Raw genomic sequence first — 12,693 nt, 5'->3', positions numbered from 1 at the left:
AAGTGTGTGTGAGTGTTCCTACATCAATAACGAAGAAAATGAAAATATGGTTTTTGTACTTAATAATTCTCCGCGTTTGAATATTGTGATTGAAATTTAATTTTCCCGTCCAATCTGGCATTTTTATACGTGGTCAAGTGTCCTTTTGATGTTCTTTTCAATATATTTGGTCATTTTAAATTTTATTTTTCATCCTCGAACGTTTGAAGAAATTGCAGGAATTGAAATTTAATTTATACAAATTAATTAATTTAAAGGTTATTGTAATATTAGAGTATATAGTCGGTTTATATTGGTTTAATCTCTTGTATAGTTTGGTTAGCATAGTGGTTTAGTTTCACTTGTATTTAATCCTAATTTGTATCTCACTTTACACTTGAATGAAGAAATTATATTTTACCAGATTTGGTTTCATCTCTCTTAATCTTGTTCATGGGAAAATTAATATGTAATGATAATTTATTTTTTTTGATTTAAAAGTTTTTAGGCAACATTACTCGATTTCTTTTTTACTGTAAAAATTGTGATCATTAGAACTTATGTTGTATTGTGATCATTAGAACTTATAATGATCATTAGAATCATTAGAACATATGAAAAATCTTTGACCAAGTGAAGAATATAAATTCTTCTACTCACGTCGGTAGATATATATATATATATATATATATATATATATATATATATATATATATATATATACTCATTATATGTGCCATTGGAGAATTTTTGATGTCTCTCATTATGAAACAACTTTGTAGTAGAAAATTAAAAATCGAATTAATGTTTTTCTTCAGATTAGTAGTGGAAATGAACGAGAAAATCCCAAAAAGAAACAAACGTCCAAGCTGTGTATGTGAGTGGCTGACTTTTGAGCATGTTACAGGCACAAGCAAAAGTCTTTTTACGATCGTCGGTTTCACATTATAATGTTTGAGGGGGTGTTATTGGATTGTGGTTTTTAAAAAAATTTAATGTATTTAAAAATCAGGTGTTATTCAATTGTGAATTTAAAAAAATCTATTAACATCTAGTGTTATTCAAAAATCCATTAACATCTAGTGTTATTCAAAAATCCATTAAAATCCACACAATTACATTAGACTTTTAAATCCACTATTGCCTTACGTTAATTAGAATCACTTAAAATCCTCAATTCAATAACACCCCTTTATTTTGTTCAAGTCAATATATATTATCATATCTACAATAACGAAAATCAAACTTGACTCCAGATCAGAGCCGGCCCAAGACCCAAGCTGATGAAGCATCAGCTTGCGGCCGCATAATATATAGGTCTATAATCGGCTTTATTTTACAGAAAGTTCCTTTAGCCTAGTGGTATAAGCAGTGGAAAACATCTAAGATGTCACGGGTTCAACCCTCCAAACTCTTATTTATTTGTGTTTTCATTTTTTTTTTTTTTTAACAGACCTAAAAATATTTTTGGGCTTGTGGCCTCATAATTTTCTGCGACGGCTCTGCTCCAGATTAGGAAAAAAATTTATGTTTTTGTCTTTTTGATCTACATACATAGTTGTAATCGTTTGAAAGAACTTCTGAGTTTTGAAAGTGACAATGAATTAGTTATTCTTAAAAAAAAAATATTAGTTATTCTTATTTTTGAGTTAGAGGTCTTTGCCATATGAGATTTATTTTTAAATGAAATTTAAATAGTAATATGACATAATGTAGGAAAATTGTCTCCCACTACTACTCACTAGGGTTGATTAATCTATTGTACAGTCTTCAATCGAGTAGATTATAGGAATAATATCCAGATCCTTTTACCGAAATTTTTAATAGATTTTTTTATTTCATACTTTTGAAAAATATTAATTCATTACCATGATGTGGACATGGGTTCTACAAATGTGAACTAAAATACAAAAAAATTATGTGGATTTCCAAAGTAAAAACAAAATTCTCAACTATTTTTTCAGATCACACGATCATAGATAGAGAAAGCTTTTTGATATTTAACACACATATATATATATAATTATATTTTATTTTTTTTTAAAAAAGAGAAAGAGAAAGAAGAAGAGATAGAAAAAGCTTGGGCTATGATTTTTTTGTTTGGTCGATCTTCTTGGCTCTTTCGTTTAATTTATTTTAATAAACAGTACGTGGCAATTCAAAAAGAAATAAATGAAAATGACTAGGAAGACCAAAAAACATGGAAAATGTCATATAGAGAATGATATAGCTTCCTCTACCTCCCCTTTGTTTTTCTTGTCAAATAGGGCAAAGCAGAAGAAGAGATAAAAAAAACCCTTCTTCGGTTTCCCCCTAAACAAATCCCAAATTTCCTCTCTCTTTTTTTTGTATCTTAAAAAAACCAAAAAATATTTTTGCAACCCATCTCGTGGCCTCATTCAAATTATTCCAAACGATCCAGCAATAAAAGCTCAAACAAATAACCCACTTGATCATCATATCCACTAGTGTCTTGTCTGAAAACAAGAAAGACAAGAAAGAAGAAGGAAGAGAAGGCAGGCTCATGTAATGGGTGCTTGTTGTTCAATCCCTTCCAAAACAGGTCTCCACAGTCATGGTAATCTCTAGTTCCATCCAAATCCATTATTTTTTTTTTCAACAGGTTCTTGTTTTTTCTTTCTTTATGGGTTCTTCTTCTTACATAAAAAACCTAAAAAGATGTTTGTGGTTATAAACAGCGACAACGAACGGGAACAGCAGCGGAACAGAGTTCTCATCGATGACGACCACAACCGCCGCGACGACAAGCAGCATCGTGGGACGACGGAGCCAATTCTCCGAAGCGGCGAGCGAGTGTTCCAATGGGATTATAAGTGATTCCGGTCTGATTCTTGAATTGCCGAATCTCAAAGCGTACACCTTTCTTGATCTAAAGACGGCTACAAAGAATTTTAAACCGGATTCAATGTTGGGTCAAGGAGGATTCGGCAAAGTTTATAGAGGATGGGTCGATGCAAAGACTCTTGCTCCTTCTAAAGCTGGTTCCGGTATGATCGTAGCCATCAAGAGATTGAATTCAGAGAGTGTTCAAGGATTTGCAGAGTGGCGAGTAAGATCTTTATTTTATCTCTTTTTTTCCTCAAACCTTTTTTTTTTTCTTGGCTCAATTATTACATCTTTTGATCATGATGAAGAAAGAGTTGACTATTCCAATCAAGAAACGACTTTGACTTTCTCTGTTGCAGTCTTGAAAAATACTTAAAAAGAAATATAAAAAGGTAAATTATAATAATAAATAAAGGAAAAAAGATTGCCAGCTACACAAAGGTATGCGAGAACGCATGGTCACACATGCCAAGTATAATATTGTACTCTCAACTATATGAAGTAGATGTATTGCATGATCACATGCATGAACTATATAACGTCATGTGGTTAACACCATAAACATACAATTTCAATACACCGGTTAACTGACTCCAGCGTTGACCAACATTGACCAAAAAATATTCCATTTTTTTATGTATACTATTAAAAACCAAAAATATAAATTGCTATATCAAATAGTTTCTATAATTTTTTTTTAAATTAAGACATATTCTATATTATATAAATAAATATTTTGTTTACATCTTTAATGTATTCATTCTTATAATTAGTAATTTTAATTTTGAAGCTAAACTAATAGTTAAATAAAAATTATTAATAATTATTTTGAATTCATATATATATATATTAATTATATATATATATATTATTTTTTCTACAGTCAAATATATTGTTTTGCAAACTCAATTTTTTGGATCTTCTATCTTCTATGTATTAAAAATAAATATTGTGTGTTTTTGTTGTTTACAATCAAATAGATTTCTTTTATTAAATAACCAAAACATTGTATTTAAATAAATCAAATAATAAGTTGATGTTTTTCATTGCAGTAGAAAAAAAACTAACTATTATAAGAATGGATGAATTAACAGATATATAATATATTTTTATATTGCAAAACTTAATAAATCTGAAATGAAAAACCACTAATAATTTTTTCAGATATTAAAATGTTTATTTTACCATGAGTATATAACATTTTCAATAATTCTAATAATTTTGATATGTATTGGGTTTGGTTCTAAGTATTTTTGTTGTAGAAATATTTTTTGTGATTGAGAATATTAAATAATATTTATTTTATATTTAGATAAATTAAGTAAGAAGTTCATGTTTTTAAATTAATAAAGTTAAAATAAATAATTTTCTTATTTGATTTATTATAACAAGATTATCTGGTTTGAATTAAAGTTTTAATATCTTATGAATCATTAAGTTTTGAAATTGAAAAAGATAACTATTATAAGACTAGATTAATGGAATATATATATACAATATATCTTTATTTTGGATCCATATATGTTTAAAATTATAAAACACTATAAATGATTCCTAAATAATTCAACTAATTTTTTTTTGGTTTCTAATATTAAAAACAAAAAAAAATGCATATTTTTATTGGTCAACATCGGTCAACGCTAGTCAATACTGGTCAACATCGGATTCTGATAAACGGTGTACCGGAATAAGATGGTTGTGATGTTGAGCACATGTCATCATATAGTTGGTATATGTGCCCATGCAATACATATACTTAATGTAGTTGACAATACATTTTTAAAATTGGGATGTGTGGCCATGTATTGAACAATACTTCCTGTAGCTGAGTATCTTTTTTCCATAAATAAATGATGCTTTGTACTATGATAATATTATAGCAAAAAGCGTATTATATAATTCTTTGAAATCGATTACCTATCTAACCATTTGATGATAATTTTGTATATCCTTCCATTGTTACATGTTATTTAGCTGTCATATTGTAATGAAAGTATTGTATTCATATATAACATAATAAATTTTATATATGAGTATATCTATTTTCTCTCGTACGTATTGGATGGAACATCTGACTTATTTAGAGATGATTAGGAGTCGGAAATCTTTCATTTGGTTCATTGGATTTTTTAGAGTTGAATAAGCTAATTAAACTTGAGATTTTGTGATTCTGGACAGTCAGAAGTTAACTTCATGGGAATGCTTTCACACCCAAATCTGGTGAAGTTATTAGGATATTGTCGTGAAGACAAAGAGCTTCTCCTTGTCTACGAGTTCATGCCTAGAGGAAGTCTCGAAAATCATCTTTTCCGACGTAACTAATTAAGATCCCTGAAACACACTAAACATTGTTCATCGTTCTAACAACGTACTCATAGAAAATTAATATTTGATTTACTTTGGATGGTCTTCATTTGATATAGGAAACGAGCCTTTTCCTTGGGAGTTAAGGATCAAGATTGCTATCGGTGCTGCTCGTGGCCTTGCGTTTCTACACGGCTTGCAAAGAGAAGTCATCTATAGAGACTTCAAAACTTCCCATATACTTCTGGATTCGGTTAGTCTAATTTAATACTCGCAAATGATATGAATAGTCTACTCTGTAATCGTTTTTTATCTTTGATAATGGAATGTTTTTGATACATATGGGGCGTATAGACCTATGACGCAAAGATTTCAGATTTCGGACTAGCAAAGCTCGGACCAGCAGACGAGAAGTCACACGTTACTACTAGGATCATGGGCACTTATGGTTATGCTGCCCCTGAATATATGGCAACAGGTACTTTTTTTCCTTTTTCTAATGACGGCTCTTTCGTCTTTTCTCCAATGCTAGTATTCGAACTCGCCAGCGGTTTTCTCCTTTTTCTAGTGACTATATATACCAGCTTACTAGTTGAACGAGTCAAATAACAAAAAGATTGTGTATTATTTTCTTCATCCTCAGGCCATTTATACGTTAAGAGTGATGTATACGCTTTTGGTGTGGTTTTACTAGAAGTAATGACCGGACTAAAGGCCCACAACACAAAAAGGCCAAGGGGGCAAGAGAGTTTAGTCGACTGGTTAAGACCGGAACTCTCAAGCAAACACAGGGTAAAACAAATAATGGACAAAGGAATTAAAGGTCAATACACTACCAAGGTTGCGACAGAAATGGCACGCATCACACTTTCTTGTATCGAACCAGATCCTAAAAACCGACCGCACATGAAGGATGTAGTTGACGTTCTCGAAAACATCCGAAAACTTAATGTTGTCCCTGACCGTTCTTCCACTAAACAGACCGTTGCTAGCTCTTCGCGTGCTTCACCACTTTAACATCAATACGGTTACAGAGCTGGCGCATTAGGGATTGAACGGAAGAGAGCAGCCATCGGACGGTGTGGACTAGAAAATGAAATTGTTGCTTAATACTATATTTTTCCGGACAGGCGCTATATATACGTTGACAATAGAGTTTTTTTTTGGTTTAATTATATTATTAAATCAATTTTACAGTGTTTTGATTCGACTATAATGTAATTTATTTTGTGTGGTTTTCAATACTTACGATTTTACACATTCTCATTTTTTTGTCTTGCACGGTTGGTGCCTCTGCCTTTGCCCGAATTTTTTGGGAACGGTGTAGCAAAACTTTTCCAGATTGGTTGGTATGTTCCGGTAATTATACGAGTTCTATTTCCTTCCCACGGGTTTTTTCCCTTTACATTTGTGACATGTGTCTGTATGTTAAATTGCTCCCTATCGAACATAGATCCTTTACATATATTAAAAAACGATTTTCATATTACCATCTCAGCAACAGAATAAGTTTAACGATAAATAAATGTATGTAAACAAATAAAATCTATACTAGTATTTTTGCAGCAGTTCTTGCTTAAAAATACTTTTTGAAAAAAATTTATATTTAGTGCATTGCTTTAATATTAGTTACCAAACCTTTAAAATTAATTATAGGTAAGATTTTAAAAAATTAGGAATTCTTTCTACCTTTCATTTTTATTTGAATTTATATTTAAATTATCTTGAATTATTCTATTTAGTTGATAAAAATTGTGATTTTTTTCCTACATATAATGTAATACAAAATTTTAAAAACGGACATATATTACTCAACAGATGAATAAAAAGTACGGGTACAATATCTCACATCGTCTAAAAAAATTGGGCAATGGTTTAAAGTCATACTATAAAAGAGACCAAAATGATTCTAAATACAAATGAGTAGAAATCTTGATTTATCAGACATTCAGACTTTAAAAACTTTTATTTGGTTTATTCCAGTTCTTTATTTTAAATATTTATAAAAGGTTAAAGATGAAAAGTATTTAAAACTTTTAAAATTTTAAATATAAGAAATATTTTACTGTAGATACACAATAAATATTAAAAATTAAGATGATATAATATGAGTTAAAATATCTCGTGACAGGATTATATAGCTGGACGGATTTATCAATATTTATATAAATTAAAAATATCATTAATTCCGTGTTACACGGGTAAAACATCATTTTATTATTTTGTTAATACTATCGGTATCAGAGAATATACATATCTAATTAAATTGATTAAATAAATATTATGTAAAAAATAAATTATATAGTTCATTTAATAATTATTATATAATTATAACATATTTAATTAATAAATACCATTTATAATTTAACCAACAAATACAATTTAATATAAAAAATCCAACGCTGTCTGATTCTATGGGCTTAATATCGTCTAAAGCCCATTGAAGCCCATAATCTTTATTCGTAGGTTGCTTTCAAGATGTAATATTTGCCGGTGCGATTTTGGTCTCGAGACTACAAAAGTACAAAGACTCGTTGTACTGCCCTAAGACTATCCTCATTAGCGTGTTTCTTAGTTGTTTTTTAAGGCAATTTTTAATAATAAAAAGGGAAAAAGAAACTTTGTTAAGAGAAAAGGAAAATTTTGTTGATTATTGGTAGAACCAAGTTAAGGTATTTCTTAGTAAAAAATATAGTAAAATAATAATTAATAACTTAAAATATTCAAAATTATTTTATATATCATAAAACATATTTTAATAATAAAAACATAAAATAACATACAACATTTAAAATTAAAACATAAAACATTAAAAAATAAAAACATAACACACAACATGAAGAGAGAACACACGAAAATGAAAGAGAAATGCCAAAAAAAATTTACCCCATTAGTCTCATTTCACCATTCATATTGCGTCACCTGTCCACTAAGAAACGTTTCTTTTGGTTCTAAAATTAGAAACGTTTCTTTCAATCCTTAACTTATGTTTCATTAATAGTTAATATCTATACTTAAGAAATTTTCTAAAAAACATCTAAGGACTACCAATGAGTATAGTCTCATACTATTATGCATGTGACATCCGAGCCCGACAATGACGTGACTTGTAAACTTTTGTGTTGACATATATTTATTAAATTCTATGTTTTTACTATTTAAAATTTAAACATTAACGTATACCGGTAACATTAGATATTAGAATAGTTTTCAATGTCAGAAGACAGAAAGACAGAGAAGGAAGCTCTTGAAGCTGTACTAATAAAAAAAAAAAAGAGAAAAGTAACATGGATTGCAATGATTTAAAGCTCTTTGTTTCCTAAATGCAGGTAGTGGAACGAAAAAAAAAAAAGAAGAAGTGATGTATGTTAGCTATTTTTACAGATAATTTTCAACATTAAACCCTTTTAACAGTCAAAACAAGAAAAAATGAGTTATAAAGTTCATATAAGAAACTTCTTCGATAATGTGTTGATGATTGGCAACAAAATTTTGAGTGTAAGTGTAAAATTATTACTTCAATAGGTATATGCATTAGCTAACTTTTACAATTCTCATAGATCTAAACTACTTGAAATACGACGATGTTGACAAAAAAAAAAATGAAGGAAAAACTATGTTACTAATTTAACTTTCTTGAAAACAATATGACTAGATCTTCTTAGCACACAACTAAGTGTTTTTGTTTAATGTTTACGCAACTCCACAAGCCACATGCTTTGTTTTTCCAGAGACACTCACTAAGCTCGTACATCAGGCTTTTGATTTTCTTCTCAAAAGCAGTTCTGAGCCTAAAAATGGTTGAACAAAGCCCGTACCAATCATTAAGCTCTCTCTCTTACCTAATCTCCTTGTTAAAAATTGTGGGTTTAAGTAATTTTTGATTATTTTGTTATTCATTATTATCTGTAGAAATTTTAGTTGTTTAGAATTGATATTTGTAAATATCTTATTTTTAATATACTATTTTTTTTTTTACTTATCCTAGTTAAATTGTCTTAATTATCATTAATGATTTTTTTTTTTTTTTTTTTACTATTTTTGATGGCATTCTAATGTAAATTTTTACACTCTTTTTATTAAATGTAGTTCTCAATTAATATAGTAGGATATTATTTTGAATAATATCTAAGACTCTAATTCAACTTTTAACACTTTTCTAAAAATACAGAAATTAAAATTATCTAAATTTCAAATATGTAAGATACATCATAGATATTGAATAACAAACAAATTAGAAACATAATCACCTTCTGATTGACCATTCTAATGGAGAAGAAAATTCAATTACAATAATGATGACCAGAACTCATCTAGCCTAATTTTTAGATATCTCTAAATTAAATATTAACAAAAAAACTTCACCAAACACAAAAATGATAACACAACTGGCAAGAACACTTACTACAGTCTTACAGGGGGGGTCAGCATAATTCTCGGTAACAATAATTCTTTGGAAAGAGAGCAATGCTTTAACTTCTGGTAAATGACACAGATTAATAAGCTAAGATTATGATTACTGATTAGATAATTAATATGTTGACTTTACAGAACCGCGCCTACGGGAAGGATCTGGCTAGTAGTGGCAACGAGCCTTATTTGTCTGAAAAAGGCAAGAAAAATATATAAAAAAATAAAAATAGAAAAAGGAATAATAAATTTTAAAATCAAGAAAGAGAGAGAGAGAGCCACACCACACCACATGCCTTACTTCTTCAACCCCAACAAAAGAAAAAAAAAAAAAAGTTACCGTTGGCGTTAGACTGACTTAGAAGCAAATCGTTTCCTTCATGACCCAACGGTCATCTTAATCACCTAGCCGTTGCTCCTCTTCTCTCTTCAATCATAATAAAAATACAATATCTATTCTATTAAAAAAGGCAAAAACTTTAATTCTTTTGTCTCTCTCGCTTATTTCAATCCCCTTCTCTGACTCATCCTGATTCAATCAATTGCATCAGACAGAGAGAACAGAGAGCACAGAGAGAGATCCTTCTTCCTTTGATGCTCTTCTTCTTCCATTAGATTCTTCTCCAGGGAACACTATCCAAATCGAAGAATGGTTAATCCAGAGACTAATCGTAATCTCGTTGCCAAACCCATTACAGAGATTCATCTTCAAGGTAGTTTGTAAAAACCGAGTTTGATAGAGAGAATCTGAGAATTCTAGGGTTTCAAAAACATGATAAAAATCTGAATTTTTTTTTTTTTTTTTGGTCAGATGAGGATACGAGAAGCAGAAAAGTCGGAATAGAGATGAAGAGACAGAACAGGAGAGCATTGGGTGTGATTAACCAGAATCTCGTTGGTGCAAAAGCTTATCCTTGCGTTGTTAACAAGAGACGAGCCTTATCTCAGTAAATTACTCAACTCTTTCGAATCCTAAAGCTTGTCTCTTTTGTATCATCTCTGTTTAAAGATTTCTTATTTCTTTGGATTTTGTTTATTTCAGGAAAAAGCAAGGAAGCTGTGAGAAGAAGAAGCTTGATTCATTACATCCCTCAATTTCAAGGTCTATAAAAGTTTAAAGCTTTGGAAAAACGTTTCTCTGATTTTGTTTTTACTGAGAAAAGAGAGAAGATCTGAGATTGTTTTTTGAATATCTGCAGATCTCAAGAAGAGACCAAGAAGCTGAAACCATTGCTTCCAAGTAGTAGTGGTAACGAGTTTGGTGATTGTATATTCATTGATGAAGAAGAAGAAGAGGAGAAGAATGAAGCTACATTAGACCAACCTATGCCAATGTCGTTGGAGGAACTCTACATTGAATCTGATCCTATGGTAATTAATTTCATCAATCAATTACAATAGATCTTTATAGCTTGTAATGTAGTATTTCTAAAGAAGCTTTTTGTTTTTGGATAGGAGGAAGAAGTTGGGATGGAAGATATAATAGTTGAAGAAGAAGAAAAAGGAGAACCGGTTTTGGATATTGACGGATACGATGCAAACAACTCTCTTGCAGCTGTTGAATATGTTCAAGATCTATACGAATTCTACCGTAAAACCGAGGTATTGTTTTGTAAAATGTCTTTGAAGCAAAACCATAAGATATTTTGAGTTTTGTCTAAGACCATTTTCTATTGATTTTTGGTGATGTGCAGAGATTTAGTTGTGTTCCTCTAGATTACATGGCGCAACAGTTTGATATTACTGACAGAATGAGAGCAATACTTATTGATTGGCTCATCGAGGTATGCATATTCAAAGACTCTTTTGATACACAATGGTAATGGATTTATGATTGCATATAGAGAAGGCTGATTACGAACCTTATTGAATGTTTTCAGGTACATGACAAATTTGAGCTAATGAACGAGACATTGTTTCTGACAGTGAATCTTATAGATAGATTCTTGTCCAAGCAAGCTGTTGCAAGAAAGAAGCTTCAGCTTGTTGGTTTAGTTGCATTGCTTTTAGCTTGCAAGTACGAAGAGGTTTCAGTACCTATCGTTGACGATTTAGTTGTCATTTCGGACAAAGCTTATACGAGGAACGATGTTTTAGAAATGGTACAACCATAACTTAAAGAGTCTTCTTTCTTGTTTTGTTTTCCAAAACTTGAATTTTTTTTTATCTGACATCAAAAACCTCTGTGTGCAGGAGAAGATTATGCTTAGTACTTTGCAATTCAATATGTCGTTACCGACGCAATACCCTTTCTTGAAGAGGTTCCTTAAGGCAGCTCAATCAGACAAGAAGGTAAATTAGTTAAATCTATCAGTGACTTGTAACTAATAGCATATATATACTCATCAAACATTATGAATAACAACTATCTTGTTTACTGAAAACAGCTTGAGATCTTGGCGTCGTTCTTGATCGAGCTTGCTCTTGTTGACTATGAAATGCTTCAGTATCCACCATCCTTACTAGCCGCCACTGCAGTGTACACAGCTCAATGTACAATCCATGGCTTCAGTGAATGGAACAGTACTTGTGAATTCCACAGTCATTACTCTGAACATCAGCTCCTGTAAGTCATTATTATCCATTTGCACATCCTAAAAGATTGATCTTTATAACGAAATCACATACATAAACTGATCTTTGAATCGAATTGTGTTTTGTTATTGCAGAGAATGTTGTAGAAGAATGGTAAGACTGCATCAGAAAGCTTCAACGGATAAACTAACAGGAGTACATAGGAAATACAGCTCCTCCAAATTCGGATACATAGCAACAAAGTATGAAGCTGCACACTTTCTTGCGTCAGATTCTCACTAAAAGAGTGGAAAAATAGTAGTTTTGTTTATAGCTGCTAATAACATTTTCCCTCTCATTTTTTAGTTACAAAAAAGAAAACATCAACACAATAAGTTCAACACTTCCTCTGAATTTGATCTGTAATTTTTCTTTTATTGATATCTCAGCAATAAAATTCTCTAATATTCTGATTACCAATCATTCTTAAATTAATGATATTAAGATTGAGAATTTTAATTTGAACTCTTTTTCATCTACAAGATTTAAAAAAACACACATTGTAAATGAGTCCTTAACTAAACCAACCGCAGACAAAACTAGTGTCACCTAATAACATAAGACGTTGTCGTTTTCAAT

The 12,693-nt window shown here is 30.4% G+C and overlaps 2 protein-coding genes across 3 annotated transcripts; both read left to right on the top strand.

Annotated features, from left to right (window-relative positions):
• The first annotated feature begins 2,081 nt into the window (after positions 1 to 2,081).
• LOC104729645 (putative serine/threonine-protein kinase CST) lies at positions 2,082 to 6,390 on the top strand. Of its 2 annotated transcripts, none has more exons than XR_015573933.1 (6): positions 2,082 to 2,557; positions 2,679 to 3,049; positions 5,005 to 5,140; positions 5,250 to 5,383; positions 5,507 to 5,608; positions 5,774 to 6,390. XR_015573933.1 is itself a non-coding variant. In XM_019234249.2 (6 exons), the coding sequence occupies exons 1-6, from the start codon at positions 2,509 to 2,511 to the stop codon at positions 6,145 to 6,147; spliced, it is 1,188 nt and encodes a 395-aa protein (XP_019089794.1). In that variant the 5' UTR covers positions 2,082 to 2,508; the 3' UTR covers positions 6,148 to 6,390. The 2 variants fall into 2 exon arrangements, 1 of the variants encoding a protein (XP_019089794.1); XM_019234249.2 differs by having other exon boundaries at positions 5,485 to 5,608.
• A 3,485-nt stretch (positions 6,391 to 9,875) lies between these two features.
• LOC104729642 (cyclin-B2-2) lies at positions 9,876 to 12,530 on the top strand. The gene is made up of 10 exons (XM_010448600.3): positions 9,876 to 10,253; positions 10,352 to 10,487; positions 10,583 to 10,642; positions 10,740 to 10,911; positions 10,996 to 11,142; positions 11,235 to 11,324; positions 11,421 to 11,642; positions 11,734 to 11,832; positions 11,928 to 12,106; positions 12,210 to 12,530. The coding sequence occupies exons 1-10, from the start codon at positions 10,190 to 10,192 to the stop codon at positions 12,355 to 12,357; spliced, it is 1,317 nt and encodes a 438-aa protein (XP_010446902.1). The 5' UTR covers positions 9,876 to 10,189; the 3' UTR covers positions 12,358 to 12,530.
• Positions 12,531 to 12,693: the final 163 nt, after the last annotated feature.

Source organism: Camelina sativa, chromosome 12 (genome assembly GCF_030686135.1).
Source record: "Camelina sativa cultivar CO46 ecotype springtype chromosome 12, ASM3068613v1".
In the NCBI taxonomy this organism is placed as follows: domain Eukaryota; kingdom Viridiplantae; phylum Streptophyta; class Magnoliopsida; order Brassicales; family Brassicaceae; genus Camelina; species Camelina sativa.
The sequence above is the reverse complement of the archived record's forward strand: the minus strand, read 5'-3'. Positions and strand labels throughout refer to the sequence as shown.

What these genes read in the sequence shown, in the direction of transcription:
- LOC104729645 (XM_019234249.2), top strand. Translation starts at nt 2,509, where the DNA reads ATGGGTGCTTGTTGTTCAATCCCTTCCAAAACAGGTCTCCACAGTCAT. An exon ending in AACAGGTCTCCACAGTCATG is followed by an intron (nt 2,558 to 2,678) that starts GTAATCTCTAGT and finishes GGTTATAAACAG; the next exon opens with CGACAACGAACGGGAACAGC. An exon ending in CCCATATACTTCTGGATTCG is followed by an intron (nt 5,384 to 5,484) that starts GTTAGTCTAATT and finishes TGGGGCGTATAG; the next exon opens with ACCTATGACGCAAAGATTTC.
- LOC104729642 (XM_010448600.3), top strand. Translation starts at nt 10,190, where the DNA reads ATGGTTAATCCAGAGACTAATCGTAATCTCGTTGCCAAACCCATTACA. An exon ending in CAGCTCAATCAGACAAGAAG is followed by an intron (nt 11,833 to 11,927) that starts GTAAATTAGTTA and finishes TACTGAAAACAG; the next exon opens with CTTGAGATCTTGGCGTCGTT. An exon ending in TACTCTGAACATCAGCTCCT is followed by an intron (nt 12,107 to 12,209) that starts GTAAGTCATTAT and finishes TTGTTATTGCAG; the next exon opens with AGAATGTTGTAGAAGAATGG.